At 40.8% G+C, this 18,388-nt stretch overlaps 1 protein-coding gene across 2 annotated transcripts in view; it reads left to right on the top strand.

Annotated features, from left to right (window-relative positions):
- The window catches only part of LOC124160200 (moesin/ezrin/radixin homolog 1), a 189,808-nt gene that overhangs the window by 75,786 nt on the left and 95,634 nt on the right, over positions 1 to 18,388 (top strand). Inside the window, exon 1 of one of the 2 annotated variants that reach the window (XM_046535980.1) lies at positions 17,637 to 18,001. The exons of the other annotated variant lie outside the window; for it this stretch is intronic. Coding sequence (XP_046391936.1) covers positions 17,981 to 18,001 — 21 coding nt within the window. The 5' untranslated portion in view covers positions 17,637 to 17,980. Of the gene's footprint in view, positions 1 to 17,636; positions 18,002 to 18,388 lie in introns of those variants that run through there. 2 annotated transcript variants of the gene reach the window in all.

Genomic DNA, 18,388 nt, shown 5'->3' with positions numbered 1-18,388 from the left:
GATTAGTGTTCATATTTTTTACCGCGGCAAAAGCGAATTTTTCCTTGTGCCGTGCTGGCATCATTCGTCCTTATCCGTTTTTCAATGCACAAGTTACCTTTTCCTAGTTAGCCACTATTTTTAGTTACCGTCTTGCGTTAAGATTAGCTAGAATCCGCCCGTTTCCTTAGTGGAGGCGCTTCGGAAAACTTCTTTATCTTCATTTCCTTTGGAGGAAACATTTTAGTGTTTTCTGGGTCTCACCCGCATTGCTCATCAATTTCATTCCCCTTCTCCCTTTGCTACCAAGTTCTATGGAAAACTCTTTCAACTCAACTACGCATACGCAAGATTGGTTTACACGGAGCATTTGGTGAATTACCCGGGCTTGCCCTTCTTCCCAATTTTAACATATCTTTACCTCTCGGAATGAGACCTGTGCCGTATGATTCCATGTATAAATCCTTTTTTCTTCCTTCCCTTCTCTCATTTACCTAAAAAAATCATCCCTCGAACACGGTTTTAACATCGCCTCCCCGCACAGAACTCGCTCCATCCAAACCCTTTCTGTCCTTCGTATCTCATCCAAAATTTTCCTCTCCTCGCCAAACATGTCTAGAAATTCGTCGTCCATCTTCCTCCTCATTCAATCCACCTTCTCTTCCATTCTTCTCTTCACCCACAACTCGAACGCTTCCAGTCTTCTCTCATCATCCTTCATAAGTGTCCTCGCTTCTACGCTATAAAAGCTATTCCCGAGAAAAGACTCTTTCCTGGCCATTTTTAAAACTCTTGCCCCTACGATCCTCTCATCAGCTCCCTTCCTTATTTCCCTAATGCATTATCCGTTTTCCTCTTACTTTCCTCTCTACTAGTTGAACTGTTGCTCCTGCTCAATTTTATTTCATCTAAATATGTTAAGCATCACAGTCCTTGCTGGCGATGCTTTATAATACCCGCATGAATTTGATCTTCTTGTGTTTAACTCGGAAGCATGGCAAAAGAAAATAATTCTCCCACCTTTCCTGTTTTTCTTCGCGACGTGCCTGGAACGCGCTCAGCTTTTCTTCAGCGATGGCGCCACGTGCTCAAGGCGTCTTTCTCTTCATCCTTATCCCTAATTTTCCGTGGCGCACACTGAAGAGTATTCCCCATTCCGTTTTACGACCGCGGGCACTAGCATACACCTTCCTCCTTCTATCCATCCCTCCTGTTTTTGGGGGGGGGGAGGGGAGGGGTTTCCCCACGGGGAGATCAACTTTCCCCTTTTCCTCGTCTCCCACGGCCGTAAAACATTCCCCTCGTGCAACAAACACGGGGGAACAGGGGCTTGGGGGTGTGGTCGGCCGGCTTGCGGTGCTAAAACTTCTCTCCTCCGCGAATCCCTTGGGTCCCTCATCCTCTCCATCCGTCCCTTCCACTGTTACACCGGCGCGGCGGTGCTGTGGTAGGCAGGTATCGATCTTCGAGATGGTGTGAAGAGAAACATTCTTGAGGAGGGTCCAACGCGAGCACGTGGTTCTGCACCTATATTTTATTCTAAAATTATGCTAAATCTGATGCTTAAATTAAAGTAGTGGTAGTAAAACTTATATATTCAAAAGAGTTTTAATATTTATTTTGAGACAAAGAAGTCGTTGAAACTGTATAAAGTTTTTTTTTCGATGCGTGAATATGGGGTTTTAGTCAGTTCAGGAAATATAGTTCGTACAGCGCCTATCAGCCGATACGCAATTTCCCTTTCCAGTTGGAGAAACAGAATGCTTTAAGTACATTAAAAATTAAAGAGGTTTATGTTTAAATTTTGTGACCAAATCGTAATCACTTTTTCCTTGGGGTTGAATACTGGGTATGGTATTGAAGGATGGTATTGAGGAAACGATATTTTCTGAGTGGTATATGAGAGTATTTAACCACCTCTGGGTTTTTGTTTAGTCCTCGGTATTCATGAATTACTTCGCACAATAAGGGACGCTGTACCGAGTGTATTTACTTATTATAGCTGTAGAAACTGGTTTAATCGTATCATTGAAACGTTTTTTAACGTTACTGGTTTTTATAGTAAAATATTTTTATAACGGTTCCATTTGGATATGCATGGTGTTACATTTGTTTATTTAAGTGGGTGATGCTCTTAAATTATTCATTCAATCGATAAATGTGAAAGTAATCATTCCTTACCTTCTAGTAAGTCACGTCCTCCTATGCTATATTCTCCATGCATGCCATGAATAAACAATTAACACTTGTGTAATTCGATGAAAATAAGAATTAAAGCGTGTTTACGGTAGGAAGAAATATTCCTATTTACATGTGCATCAAAACGGCACTCGAATCATTAGCCGAAAATAAATCATATGGCCAGTCATTGAGATACAATGTATCGAATATTTTCAATTTTAAAGAAGAGATCTCATTACTCTTTCCGCTTATTGATGGGCTTTGCGTTTGCAACCTGTCCTCACGATTCGGTCCTGAATGAGGGAAGACTTGCATTTGGAGTTATTACAGGTTGTTTCGTAAACTTCGTTTTTAAATGGTCCATTTTTAACGGTCCAGTTGCTCTGTTAATGCGAGAGAAAGTAACATTCGCGAATCTGTTGTGTAACTCTCCTTCGCCTAGGAGGAAGTCATTTTTTTCCAGAATTCGATTACGATAGAATTTTCTGAATCGTGATAATATGCCATTTACGCCATTTTCAGGTTGCTACCGTGTTAGTGGCAACGTTTTTCCGCATGAGCCCAATGACATTGGTCCTTTGAATTTTGCTACGCCAATTTTTTTCTTCCGTAAGATCTTATGGCATTAATAATAATATTAACGAATCTCTGTACGCTCAAAGCGTTCATGATGATTGTGTGAAGGTGAGTGGAGAAGTAGCGACTCAAGGTAAAAGAGCGACGAATGGGTAGCGATGTTTGAGGATGAGGAAAGACTTCTGTAGGAAACGACGAGGCAGAATTAGACCGAGTAGATAATCAAAGATAATGGGAATGCTGGAGTTGGAGTGGGGTCGTTCACTTAACCCTGAAATCGCGTAGTACTGAACAAATTCTGTAGATAGATGTAACGTCGATAACCAAAATTCATCATGTAGCCATTTGCTCAAAATTTCAATTTTTAAAAAAGAGAACTCGAAAGTTGACGCCCACTTTTCATGTGTCGTTGGAGATTTTAGAGTTTTAAGGTCATTAAGTATTTCAGAGGCAATCTCTCATTGAGTGAAGGAATTGCTCGCTAGTGTGTCAGTAATTACGTAACTCGAGAGGCCCATGGGTGAAGCCTTGGGGATGCTGAGAAGCGGTGCCCAGCTCATCGTGAGCGTGAGGAGATGTCATTAACATGTCTCCAAAGCGTTTATTCCGGAGTCCATTTTTCGCGGTGAATAGCTGGAGAAGTAAGCGACGAAACAAGAATTGGAATAATGCAGGTCTCTCTATTTTTCAAATCTATATACTACTCCGCAAGACACCTCAGTAGAGGGTTGATTGGGCACCAGCAGTTTACAAATGTAAAGGAAATGGTCTGACGAAGTTCCGCCTAGGGTTTATTTAAGTCCTTTATGAAATGAAATTCCCTATCCTAACCGTTCGGCGAAATATCTCTCTTAATTTATCGTTTCCGTCGAACCCGGAAATATTGTGGGATTCTAATACAATGTTATCCGTGTCGCTCTCGAAGATATGAGCGTGTGGTGATGTCATCTATTCTCAATTTGTCAAGACATTTAACCCTATCGCGCAGCCGCGGGGTCTCACGCGGCTCCTAGTCTAATTCGTTTAGCATATGTGTAAAGGCCGTTTTACACTGGGCACGGAATTGCGCAGGTTAGAAATGCATTAATTTCTAAAATGGTGTGGAAATGCGCGAATGTATGAACGAAATTAGAACAGGGGCTATTTTGCCATCTCACGTCAACGCATTTTCACATGTTTTCTAGCAATTCACCGCTTTATACGACGCAATTTTGACTGCGCCTTCGTACGCACGTCAGACTGTGCAAGTGCGTGCCCCGTGTAAAACGGCCTTAACACTTTCTATAACCCCGTAGCAGTTTTTGACGAATCGCCCATGTTTCCGTCATATTTTTCTTTATAATTTCTTTTATAGCTGGACACCCGGCGTTGCTAGGGAAGGATAGTATCCAGAGAAGTGGGAAACCTAGAACTTTTCATGGTCACACGGTATGATTTTTGTCTTCTTTTTGATCGCGTCGAGAGGTGTGCCTACCCATCAGGATACCAAACCGCAGAAGTTGTATGACGCGACAAAACAAACTGTAATGAGGAAAAAACGCTAAGGACGCGTCGGACGCAACCGAATATACCACTAGGGGTACAAGAACATGAGAGGCACTTATATACTAACTTTGGTCGCGATCTGTTTGGCCGTATGGAAACTCATAGCGGACAGACATCCTCTTTTATATATTTTAATAGATTAAGATAGAATAAGTTAAGTTCATTTATAGATTAAATAGTTAAGATAAATTAACGGATTGAGTCTTTGGGTGCCGGATCCCTTATCGCTGTATGTTCAAAGTGTGGCCGAAAGGCAAGTCCAAATTAGGTATCGTAATCGCATGTTTAATAGAAATTGATGTGAGAGTCTATTGTACCACTTCTTAAGCGTGCCCGTGGAGCAGCGTTGATAAGCGCCCTGCCGGAGGAAATGCTGGATGCTAATCCTCCCCTCCTTCCGCCCTCCCCATTTCTTACTCACTCCTCCTCCTCCCGTCTCCCTCCCTTCTTTATTTTTTTATCTCGATCCCCTCGGCTGACTCGAAATGAGTAAGCACGTAGAGGGAGTCCGTTTCACTCTGGAAGGGGAGGGAGAGGGGCAAGGAAGTACATGCGTATGGGTACAGTGTGTGTGGCAGCCAGCCGTCTTTGCTGGTGGATAGGAGCGGCTACCAACCTCAAGAGGAAAACCCAAGTTTCCTTCCGTTCTGTGGCCGCGGTTTTGTTGACTTTGTGATAAAAAGTCTTCGCCGTGTAGAGTTTGATGGATGGGTCATCATTTCATCCCGATGAAAAATAATATCTTTGAAAGCTCTCGGTCATCAAAATTCTTTTGGTTTGCGCTCAAGAACAGGTTAACGTGAGACGGTCCTTAAAGAATTTGCTTTACGGTTGGTTAAAAAAAAATATATTCTATACATTTTCTTGCGATGCATGCACTAATTAATGCCGACATTCTGTACCTTATCCTTGAACACCTGCCTATTTTGACGGGGTTGGAATTATGTTATTATAAATCTTGGTTATCAATCACAGACACTTTCTTACTTCTGTTATTCATAATATGGAGCCCTTCCACCACGCACAAGCTTAAAGTTTCGAAATAAATCTTGTTTTTTTTTGCTGATCTGCTGACGCTAATGTCGGGGCGTGGTACCCTTGTTTTTGGAGCGTTGTGCTGCTGATCGGTGGGTCCCGGGTTCAAAGCCCTGGAGTCTTTGGACATCCCTAAACAAAAATCCAAGAAGTATGGGGCGGCCCAGAGATAGAAACATGCCTCTCTACCCTGGCTGTGTGCAATTCACACGCATGTGATCTTACCCTCGCCTATCCAAATCAACCTACGAGTTGAAACCACTGATATAATCGTGAATTTTACTTACATTTAAAGGTTAATGAATGTAATCTGCGTTGTCACTTCGTCTGAAAGCAGAATACTGTTGGTTCTCCGTTTCAAGAAACACACTGCGACTAGCTTTGTCATTGACAACAGTTACGCAAGTTATCCTCTCAGCCACCGTCGTCAACGATAGTGGCGGGTTGTTCACTATAGATCTGTTCATAATGATTGCACCATCGAGTGTATGAAAAGACTCATGATACATTGAGCTAATACAAGTCGATCATCAATCGGAGTTCCGGTTTCATCAACTTGATTATTACGACTACCGGTTTAGCTAGAAAGTGATGTTTAACACCTGGGTTAGAGGATTGACTGTTCGTCTCTTATATAACTGTATGAGCTTCAATTTAGTGAAACATCATTCTTTGGTTCAAAGAAAGTATATTATCAAATACAACAATGTATAAAACTATAATGCGGTGATTGTAGCACACACCTTTCCTATTCAAATGCTTGGCTGTATGAGGGCTTCACTGCCGCGCGAGCCCATGTTGTATTTTTCGTTTACCTTGTAACCCGTGTAACTTAAATAGCATTATCATTCTTGGAATCTAGAATCAGTCTTGGGCGATACGGTAAGCGTCTTCCATATCAAGTTGTTCGAGCGATCTGCACGCCGCCATGCGAACTTTAAACGGTTGTTTCAAGTTCATTGAGCAACATGATTTAATGACCTATGATGGTTTTAATGAATGATTATGTTTTTTATCCATGTGTAGGTAAGTCTGCATATGCAATAAGAAAGTAATTACGACCGGAGTAGGTATCAGGGAGTTTTTCTTCTCTGTATTCATTTCGAATAGACGTGTTCAATTAAATCTCTTTCGTCGGTTTTTTTTACGGTGGTCTTTGGGTATTGCCTTATTGCTACAACTAGTCTTATAGAAATGACTTAGGTATGACAAAGAATATGATATCTTTGCCGAAGAATATTTCGAATTATTCCTATCCCAAAGATTTCTTAACAGAAATCAAAATTCACCTTCGGACGATAAAGATAATTTGTGCATTTAATTATCCTGATCGGGTGTGTTTACTCGGTCGCCTATGATTGATTCTTAATTTTATTATATTGCTCCTTATAGTTTTTGGTTATATTTTTTCAGTAAATATCTTGTCATGAATAGTTGAAAATGTACCCTACGGATTGAATTTTTTTGCCAACACTAAATCTAAAACATAGAAATAGTGTGCTAGAGTTGAAGAAACTCTATAGGTTTCGGCGGTAGTCCCTTCATGGGTGGAGCCATTTTAAAGTTTCCTTTAATTAATGCCGTTAAACCGCAAAGAGTGGGTATGATTATGCGTTTGTACTGGGCTCCCATGCAACCGTGAAAAAGCGTGAATTTTATCCACCGTGAAACAACCTGGAAAAAGCCGTGAATTTCGTCATAAAACCTTTATGCATCTCTCAAACTTGATTTTAGATCTACTATTGACAGATCAATAGTAGATCTAAAATCGGTGATAAATCGGTTTGTCGATCATATTTCAAGGTCAGTCACGATACTGTCCACGCATTTATGTGCAATAGTATATTCTAAGCTCAATTATGGGCCCATGTGCCATGATGACACATTGATCTTAAGCCTGTACCAAAGTCATAAGACTGGTAACGTAAAAGTGTTCATTAACCCTGGCGAAAATTCAGACTCTTCTTAACTTCCCTGGCACCCCGGTCCCTCCCTTGTCCCACTCGCAACCTTTAGCCGAAGCTGAATTTTGCAAACGATATTTGAATGTGACGTCTGGAGAGATAGCACTTTCATTGCTGCGTTTCCATTCACGGCGTCTGTCGCGTTTGTGAAATTTTTAGTTAACGTGCGGCCGATGATTGCGCGATCAATATTTCTGCCTAAGATTGTTTATCTACTAACCGTGAATTTGACGGCATGTAGACCGTGGAAACTTAAAAAAACGTGAATTTTATAATGTAGTTGGAGTAGGAACCCTGGTTTTTAGTTTTCAGCGGAAATGCGTGCGAGAATATCGGAATTTAAGTAGAAATCGACGCCGAAAATCTCTTTTTTTGACTTCCGCAAGGTGTGGCCAACATTAGTACTCACGCCCTTTGCTTCATTGTAGCTATCTGTAACGCGTCTCCATAAACAGGTCGCATCGTGTATGCAGGTCACATTGTTATCTACACTATTTCCGTGCGCGGGTTAGTAACTCTCTCATGTTTATGCTTCTGCCAAATTTGTCTCTTTTTGTTTATTCTAAGAATTATAAATTGAGATCCACTTTTTTTCCATTTCTCATGTTTCCGTCGGTCTTTTTGAAAATTTGGTTTCTTGTTTTCCCAAGTACTCTTCTTCCTGTGCATATATGCGTACGATGGAGTGCGTGGTCTTTTCAGATAAGATACCGGTTCGTGTCGAAGCCTTCGGGAAAAGCTTTTGATAAGGTTTGGCGACGGCTGTAGTGAAGAGGTGTATTGTTTCTTGTGTTTGCTGATGGCTAAGAGTTCTTCAAAAGCCGCGGCGTAGTTTGTGCTTTTTAGAATCATTCATTGCAAACATAAAATCACTTTCCAACTTCTTCGATCATAATCATATCCTCGATATTGTCAATTGAATTGGAAGCATTTAATAAAGCAGTAAGCAGATTTCTGGGTGTGTTTTGTCACAGTTTAATTGAAGTAGAATTTTTCAGTGTCACCTTAAACTATTGTGTACATTGTTTGCCTTACAACACACATCTCCTTTACTAAATTTTCCCTTCTTCCTTTCGTTTAAATTTCCTAATCGCATCTCCAAATTATTTGGATATCAACAATGCCTCTCTCAATGCAGACCGTGAGTGCCAAGTGAATAAAATTACTGAGAAACGTTATTGGCATTGATTCAAATTTTATCCGCGCTAGAAGGCACTTCGCACCGTTAGGAGGTAATCAATAGTTGGCCGAACACTGGTAAAATATTTTGTTTGGCTCAATCATGTTTTGAGCACAATCTTCAATTCGACTTGCCATTGCGCACCCTCTATGTGTTTTAACTCCTGCTGTGGCATTAAAAGTTTGTAACCTTCTGGAAGTAGTTAAATCGTACGTACAACTTTCATGAACACATACCTTAACCGGCAGACTGCTTTGAATGAGAATCGTCCGTAAATGCGAAGATTTTCTTTCCTCGGGTTCGTTTTTCTCTTGACCCATATTCGTTGCGTTCTCTCGAGGCGGCGAGGTCTGTGATCCTTTTTCGTCTCGTTTGACCGTCGCACCCCGGGTTCAAGGACTGCTGTTTCTCTGCCCAGCCTCACGTTTTCGGGAAGGATTTTTGTGGGGAGATTAATGGGTATGCTTAAGATGATGGGTATGATGAATGGGTTCTAATTCTTTGTAACGTTGAGTCGTTGACAATATCCTCGCGAGGAAAATGGCACCAACTCATACCTCATGGTTGCTCGCCAGTGGGGTAACACGGACCCCTGCTCGATTTAGGGCCGATTTTACAATACATATATCTGGTTAGCGCCAACCACAACATGATGCTACCGTAAACTTTCTTGTGAATAACAAATGAAAAGAAAACTATGTACTTATCCACCAATTCATTCTCGCGGTACAACTAGTTTCGACGCAGTGGCGTCATCTGGTATTAAGGTTACAAGCATAAAATACGTCCTTATATATCATGAAAGTGATGTGATTTCAGTGGGGGAGGAAGAAGGTAGGTGGAAGGGGTGGCTGGAAAAATCTCAACGAGGTGATTGGCGTTGTGAGTTTCTTGTGAATCTTATAGTGTTTTCATGCCCCGCAATTTTAACTATGCATTATAGAACCGGCGCGTAATGTTTCTTAATAGAGCAACATTGAATTCCTCGCAAGGGATTGATGATACCGTCTCCACGAGTAAAGCCGAGAAGTTGTGCACTTTGGCCAACTAGGTCAGTGCCTCAGGCATTGCGCTCCGTTTAAATATTTGGTATGAAGTTTTAATTTGTTTTTTTTTTTGCTCTACTCTTTATTGATCAGGTTGAGCTTTAATTTGAATTACAAAAATATTGTAGACCTATGCGAGAGTTAAAGCTAGTTAAATGCGCTAACCGTACCTGCCAGTTTATCGCATTATCCCATGTAAAATGAAAGGTAGTGAAATGAGTTATTTGGGAGGAGTACAGGGAGTAATTGTAAATGAGGATTTCGGAGTGAGGTTTTTCGGAAAGGAAGGTTTATAGCTTATTTTTAAGTTAGTAGAGAGAGAAGTTTCCTGTTTTTATTTATTATTGATCAGTCAGAATTTTTCACGCCATCTCCCGGACTTCTTTTTCGATGTATTCTGTATGACCTCCTTGTTGTTCTGTCCCTTCCACTTTCGTTCTCGTGGAGACAAATGAGTTTAAGGTGCCTCGCATTTCGTTTTATTTGGTGAAAGTGTTTTTATCGGAGCCCCTGTCTCGGCTCTGCGTCGTCGGTTTCCCTCTGAGCGTGGCTGACAGCCCAGGATCATTCGAGATGAGAGTGCTCGTTGCTGGATGGAGAAAGCTAGCGGGGTCCTGTGGGATATTTTCCGAGGTTCATTGTTCGCCCGTTTTTGTTGATGAGGTTTCGTCTCAAAGTGGTTCCGCGGAGAAACCAAGAAAACATATTTCTCATTCCAAAATAAGCTAATAGTGCTTCGTAGGCTGGTGGTTGAAAAATAAAATTCTATTCCATATTTTCTGTAAAGAGCCATTGAAGTTCAGAAATATTACAAAGGTGTTCTGGCGGTACTGGTCTTTACGTAGCAGATTTGTGTATAAGTAGGACAAAAAAATCCCCGAAATGGGGAAATATTTATTTTTAATGTGAAATACCCTGGGTTGCGCTAATTCAAAATTACTTTTCCTAACTTTACTTTCGTCTTGTTCCCCTCACCATAACTATAACCATAGAGTAAGTATATTTATTTTATGTACATAAACTAAGCTATAACACATTCTATGTACGCTACTTAAGCACTGTAATTTTAGAGATGGCTTATCATTGTCGTTCTGACAGAAAGTTGATACAAATTTTGCTCTGATGTATGCCTGTCGATATGTAATGTCTGTTATACATGTACTCAGCATTTTACCATTCTTGCTGGGATAAGGAATTCAAATTGAAAGAATAAGCCAGCAATGCGAAAATTGGCTCGACCTAGCTCTCTTTTCAGCTAACTTCAATAATATTTACGGATTTTTTTCTCTTTGATATCCTAAATTTTCCGTCATAAATTACTCATTCGGGGCCATCCTCTACCTTCCTTTCGGTCCACCTTCTGTCTTTCGAAGTTTGTCTTCATCAGTTTGTCGCCTCTACCTCGTAAGGTGTTTGGAAGACTTCTATTTTCTTCTTTAATTGAAATAAATTTCCTCATTTCTTTCGATTGATCCATATTATCTTTACCATTCTTCTGTTGCGCCATATTTCGAATGCTTGCACTCGGAAATGAGCATTTAATTAGTTCGAAAATATTCATTACAGGTGGAATGCGGTTTGATTTACGCATAAATAAAAGCTATAAATGGGCAGTCGCGAGCATCAGTTCCAAATTATTGAATTAGCCTTGCGATGAATGTCACGATGGATATCTAAGAATCGCGTGAAATAATCTTAATGTGGATCACGGCCTACTTCGTGGTATCTTTATCTCCGGCTATTGAGCAATTTCTCTGTCGCGAAATGTGTCACTGACTCTTGGTATTCTAGTTTTTTATTATCGTGTACATAGTTGATTTTATCATCCCCATATACATCGAATCGCTTCACGTCATTCTCATCATCAAAAAACCGATTGAGATCTCCGCATGATATCAATTTATCATATTATCAACACTATTTTCTTTCGTTGATTGAATCCGACAGAGCAACTAATAGCTACCAAATTCCTCATCTTTAAGAACCGCGTTGACTTATGTACTTGGTAATAAACGCGTGAGAAAGAAAAACTATCATACGGCTGGGTAAAAATATAAGGTCTTAGAAGAACTGATTTTGAGTGGATTGCGTGATCGAACGAATTTTGAGATATTATATTCATGATGATAAGTCTTATCTCATTAGTAGAAAGCCTGTAATAGACCATCGGTCAAGTTGTATTTGAATCCAGCTCTGGGGAAATCTAAATTGCTTTCTAATCAAATGAAAATTTTCGAAAATCAGGTTATTTGTTAAGTGGGGTGTGAGAAGAATAGTATATATAGATAGATCACGTCTAGTAAGCCTATTTGAGAATTGAAAAGGAAGTTTTCTTGTGGGAAGGGAGAGAGGTCGGGGTGATTAGAAAATGCTCCATGTAAACCTACCTTTATTTAAAGAATATTTTTACAGTAATAATGTTCGGGGTGATCTATCGTAAAGTGAATCGTTTCTACCAGTCTCTCTCCCCCCGCCTCCCCCTCCCCGTAGATTTGGCCACATTCTGAGGAATCTGGTAGACGCCAGGCGTCATTCGGTCTGCGGGGTCTTTTCCCCTCACTTGCTGGTTTTTCAGTTTACTATTTGGCTTATTAAAATTAAAAATAAGAACTTTGTGCTTTCACATTAATATTTGGCTTATGTATCGTATTTACGTTGTACTTCTGAGGACACTGGAAATCTTGGTCGATACTGTTGAGACGGCAGTTAACTGTTACAATATACGGCAGAACGGCCCTGACTACAGTTTTAGGCTCTTAATTTTCTTGCGACTTGCGAGATTTGCGTTGTATGTTCTTTTCATGGCCTAAGTGATTTTTCTATCGCTGTATCCGTTTTTTCTGGAATGTTTTCTTCTAATAGCTCATAGCTCAGCTCATTAGGGAGACTCCCGGTGTCAGCTATGGCCATTGCACTATGTACTAGGGTTGAAAGTTAGGTTGGTATGCATGTAATGCTTTCCGTTTCATTCCTTCATATTTTCATTTTCCCTCTAGCCCTCGTTTCGCTCTCTCCTTGGTTTTATAGTCGCCTTTTTCAAACCATTCCCCTCATGTCATCCTAAAAGGTTCTTCCCCTCTTCGTTCTGCACTTACATGGCACTCGCTTGCCACTAAGGGAGGACGACTTTACGACTCGTCTTCCCCTTCGCTTCTCGTGCTTTTTCCTTCTCTACACCTGACCCTCCATCCAGCTCTTCCTTCACTTTCCAGCCACTAACCACTATTACTTATCATTTATTCGGTTTCCAACATGAAAGCTTTTCAGTTGTTTACGGGATGATTGATGCTGTTTTTATGATGTGTAACTTATTCTCCGACGAAAGTGTTTAGGGTCCACGTGTTTTTATTAACCGACCTAAGTGTCGACAAACTTATGCCGTTATCAATGAAAATCTGTGCACAGTAGTATATTTTGTCTGTGATTATGTTACCTCTCACACGGTTCCTCAAAAGATCCTTAATCCTTAAGTGGGTTAGTTTATAGGTTGAAGCCGACAGTACGAACCCAAGTAATTTATTGCCTTTATGAGCAATTTTGCTGGAATGAACAGAAATCCTTTTAACATTAAGTGTGCCCGTATAGGCCCGAATTAAGAAACCTAACTCAATGCCCGTAAAACACTCGGTGCTTTGCGTGCCCATTATTTGGCCATACTGTCCATTGGCTGTGACTCAGAAGCCGATAATTGACGATAGTTTTCAATCATTGTTTTCAGATATCTGTTTAATTTAAGAACTTCGTTTTTCAACCTTCAATAGCAAATATTTAAAAAGAAAAACATTTTCATTCTATCATTTGCTTTATAATGTCCTGAAGTGATCACCAAGCAGCAAAGGTTGGCCATTGGGAATAATTTAATTATACCTGGCAAAAAATTGTATGTACAGCCTCAGACTCAAATTCAGCCTTTTCGCTTCCATTTTAACATCGGAGTAAGTATAAAAAAGGCTATTTTCGATTGAAATTGCAAAATTGCTGATCGTGGCATCCCTAATGGCTGTGATTGGCTGATTCCGACTATAGTGGTTACATGTGTTGAAAATTTTATTTCAGTTCATTTTTATGCTCAAGAAGGAATAGAGGATTCATCCTTAAGTCTTTAATCTTTGGCCTAAGTTTTGGTTGATGATTGATCGCTTTTGTTTATGTGCGTCCTTCGGTAAAAATCGACGAGTGACTTCAACTAACATTTAAACGACGGGTTGTAACTTTGGTCGTACTTGACCAGAACATGGGAAATATAAGTATTACTTTCACCCCATTCCTTACGGCATCGACTGGGCTTGGCAGGGTAGGAGAGAAAAGAAACCCTTTCCCAATTGGTTAACCGTAGGGGTATTAGCCGAGATCTCACCCTCTTCCCCCCTCACACTGAAGGGCTCGTCACGAAGGAAATTCAAATGCATAACGAAGCGTCCCACTCTGGCCATTTTCCGCCCTCCCCCTTCTGTCCACCCACGCGCCTTCTCCAAATCGAATTAGGCCCTTTGGCGTTAGCGGCTTTTGGGGGTTGGAACGGTCGCGCCTAATGTGTTTGGCTGGCGGCCTAGGCAAGTATGCGTGTTATGGAGTCCGCGTAATATCTTGTGACGAATTTCAGGTCACCGTGTGACCCTTTTCCTTCGTAATATTTGTTTACATTAGAATCCATCTACCTCATATGGGTAATTTATTTTTATTTCCTCGGTTTATTCTGGGGAACTAAAGTGAATAACAGTGCAATCAGTTCATACATTCCCGTAGCACATTATTTGAGTCGAGAAAGGGGGCAATGAATTCAATTCATATCACTAGCACACTGTCATACCTTTTGTTGAGGAAGTTCCTATGCGAATATTCTGCGGAATAATTGTATTGCTGAGGGGTAACGTTCGCCGTTTCTAAACGGGTTTTTTCTCTACGCATTGGCTTGGTTTATGTTAATGGTATAATTTTAATTTATAGGGTGTAATTTTTAAACATAATCTTCAATACAAACAATGCTCCGGAAGGGGCCTTAAAATCATGACTTCGTATCTATCTTTCGTCGTACAAAGACTTCATCGTATTTTTAATTAAGGTATATTGAATTGTATGGAATATGATTGAATGTATAGAATTTGATTTTATTGAAGGGGAGATTGTTTTTTTTTTCTTGAGAGAGAGTAGTGTTCAGAGACCTAGCTACTCCACATACTGGCTTGGTGCAATGTGAGGGAGAATGACAATTTTTATACAGGTAGTATTTGAAACTGGGGAGGGTGTTTAATTCTCGGGCTTCTTAGGGAGTAGCTTGCATTTATATTTGATCAAGAATAGTGTGGCTACGCCCTTGTCAGATAAACATGTCATCAAAAAGGAAATCCCCCCGCCTTTCTGTTTCTAAACGTTCTTTTCTATTCAGACTTCCTTCTTCCATTAACTCATATGCCAAATGTGTTCCAAATTTTGATCCTTTTTTTCATCCCACACCCAACTTGCACCATCACTATCGTAATTTTCCCCCTATTCCTCGCCCCACCTGATGACTATTCTTTGTTATTATTTGTAATTACTGTTGAATTTTTTTTGTTTTTGTTGGTTACGTTGCTTAATGTTATGTAATTATTTCTCCTGTTATTGTAGTCCTCTGTAATTGGCCTCGTGCTGTTTTAGGACTAAATAAATAAATAAATATCAAGACTTAGCAACGTCGTACGAAGGTCGTCATCCGATACACCCAGACCAAAAAAAACGAATTTTGCCTTCATTACGTAAATGTTTTGTTATATCAGTTAATGTATGTGATTCTAATGTATTGCTAACCGGTGTAGGAAAGTATTTTTAAAGTTTTTATGCTTTGATTTGTAAGCACGTGCCATTGCAGCGATAGGCCTACCCAGTTCTATTTCCGCGAACCATTTTATGCCCTATGAATACCGCGCCTCTGTGGAATTTCTTCTCACGTATTGGCTGATCCTATTGTTTCTTTTCCTGTGAAAATTTTCATTTGGCGCTTCCATTACATTTTATACAACATATTGTTTGTTCTCGGTATCATTAAAAAAAAGGTGAAATATAAGAGTCATCATTTTTATTTTTTCTCGTATCATCATTTTTATTCTGTCGTAAATTTGAGCATTTATCCTGCACGAGTACTCTTTTATTTCAGCTGTTTTTTAACTAGTGGTCATGATCCATAGATTCAACACTACGGAGTCCGTTCAGTATCTCGCAATCATTCTCGTTGATATGATGCCTAAGTGATACATTTGCTCTTCTTTGCTTTGGATTTTTGAAATTCTTGTTTGTGTAACTTCAAATTTGCAACAGTTTCTTTCTTGAGAATTTATTTTTATCGCATGTTGTGTTATTGAATCGTAACAACATTCAAAATAGTGAGCCGATTCTTTTATCGAGTATTGGATAAATAACGATCTCTGAATGTCGATCTGCTTGTGGAAAAATGTCGGGAGAAGGTCTGTTTTTTTTTCAGGGAAAAAGTCAGAGAATTTCATTTCCTAATATCCTGTTGCAATAGTGGAGTTCTAAATTCCTTCAAAATAGCGTATGGATTGATAAATGAAAATTTTGATAAGACGTATGCTGTATCAGGACTCATGCCAGCCTGGGAAATAAAAATTGAGACTGAAAAAACAGGCAAATATCAGATAAATCTGGTGATGGACAATGAAAAAAGCCAGCGGCGCAGCATAAAGATGAAAATTGAATATATCCCAGCTTACCTTGCTACATTTTCCCCCGGTATGTCACTGTTTTGCTGTTGATATAAAGTTAAAGGAATTAAAAACAAACGGAAAGTTGGTGTTAACCAGGTTTTATGCATAACATATCAAAGTCATCATCATCAACAGTCGCGGGTGGATCCAGGATTTCTTTCGGGGGGAGGGTGAGAGAGGGGGGGCGCAAGCAAGGCCGTATCCAGGATTTTGTTCTGGGGGGCACAAGGATACCTAGTAATCGAAAACGAACGCAATGATAATGGGACCGTATTAAAAATCTTGCGTATTTTTTAAGGGTTTGGGGGGGGGGGGGCATGAGATAGGCCTACCCAGTCCTATTTCTGCGAACCATTGTACTCCCCACGAATATCGCGCCCCTGTGGAATTTCCTCTCACTTATTGGTTGACCCTATTGTTTCTTTTCCTCTGAAAATTACCTACCCTCCCACCCCCTAGATCCGCCTATGTCAATAGTCCAACAGCTCGGTGTGGGCCTTGACTTCTTCTAATATGTGCCTCTATAAAGTTGTTCTTCTTTATTCCTCCATATTGTAGCTTCAATTGCCTTCAAATCGCCGTACGCATCCTGTAGCCATTTCTTCTGCGATAAACCTCTAATTCTGACCCCTTCCATCTTGCCATTAACAATTAAAATGGGGCATTCTGTCCTTTCCGATAATTTCTACATGGCCCAACAATGCCATGTCAGCAGTCGAAATATTTACGTGTACAATTATGGAATCGCTTTATGGAACTGTTTTCAGCTTCTCCGTCTCGTCTTGCGTGGTATGCCGCCACAGTCTCCTCGTGGCTTTCAGACCTCGTGTTTCGCGCCATGCGAACTCTGGAGGGTGCACCCACTCTCCTTGGAAGCGACTCATGTCACCACCGCCGCCCGCACCCTCTTCCTCAGCACGAAGCAAGCCTTTGTGGGGGTGTTTTGCGCGGGAGGGGTAGTGTCGGTCTTCAAGTCCGGTTGTGCCCTCATTTTTTCGACTTTAATTTTTTTCCAGTCTTGCAGCGTGGAGGAGGTTCGAGTCTGGGTTAGAGGGGGGTAATAATAATTTCGAAGAGGAAAAAAACCTTCCCTTTTCAAAGGAGACCATTCTTCTAGTCCTTTTGAGCCCACCCCTCGCGTATAATCTCCCCCTCTCCACTCTTGACCTCCCCTCCTTTCGGAAACCAGACTACCCCTCCGCAACTGGCCTCTCCCCCACCCCTTTTTCAGCTCCAAAGCCTTCAACCCCCCACTTCTCCTCGTTGTGCCTCACGAACAAACTCTTGCCTCTCTCACACCCCCCACCATTTCCCTTTCCACCGTCCCGCTACGATATACCGGCTCCCCCCACTCCTCGCTCCCTCTTTCGAGTCTTTGTCGGTTGGGCTCTCTGCGAGCGTCCGTTATTCGAATTGTGTGCGCTCTTGTCTGAGGGTTCGTTTCGTTCAGTCTGTTCTCGTCGTTCGTGTGGCTCGGGACGCCTGTGCTGGATTTTTATATATTATCGCGCTCTTGAAGATTTTTCTACGAGTGTTTTCGGTTTTACCACCCGCCTGGAGTTGGCGTACTCGCCTAAATTCTGATATCCACGGTTTATTTTTTCTTCGTTTCTGCTGTCCCTCTTCTTTTTTTCCAAGTTACGGATATTTTTCTCTTCTCCTCCTCTCATTTGGGAGTGAAACTAATATCCGCCTTCTCGACTATTATTCTTCTTTGTGCTGTCCTCGTACTGTTTTTTAATACACCCAACGGATATCTGAAAGTGTGACAAGATGGTTGCTGGCGGGAAAATGGTGAGTGTGTGTTTTGATCATTTTCGTGCCTTTAAAACGCGTTTGTGTCAAATGTTTACTTTCGTGCATTGCAGGGTCCTAGTTTTTAACCCCCCATAATATCCTTTTCTTTTATATTGTGTATGTTTATGCGGTTCTATGCAATGCGTAATGAAAGCTTGTTCGTTGTTGATAAAATATAATTATTATATGTGAATTCTCCTTATCATAAAGTATATGAACGGTGTAGGAGAGATGGAACTTTCGCATTTGGTTGATTTGATCATCGTTGGCTAAGCTACTTTTCCCGAACACGCATGGAGGAGGAATTCTGTTCGATTTCCTGTTCCATTACTGCTATGAAAGGTTTCCTCGTATCGTCGTTTCCATTCCTTACTTTCATTGGTA

This window comes from Ischnura elegans, chromosome 6 (genome assembly GCF_921293095.1).
Source record: "Ischnura elegans chromosome 6, ioIscEleg1.1, whole genome shotgun sequence".
Classification (NCBI taxonomy): domain Eukaryota; kingdom Metazoa; phylum Arthropoda; class Insecta; order Odonata; family Coenagrionidae; genus Ischnura; species Ischnura elegans.
The sequence above is the reverse complement of the archived record's forward strand: the minus strand, read 5'-3'. Positions and strand labels throughout refer to the sequence as shown.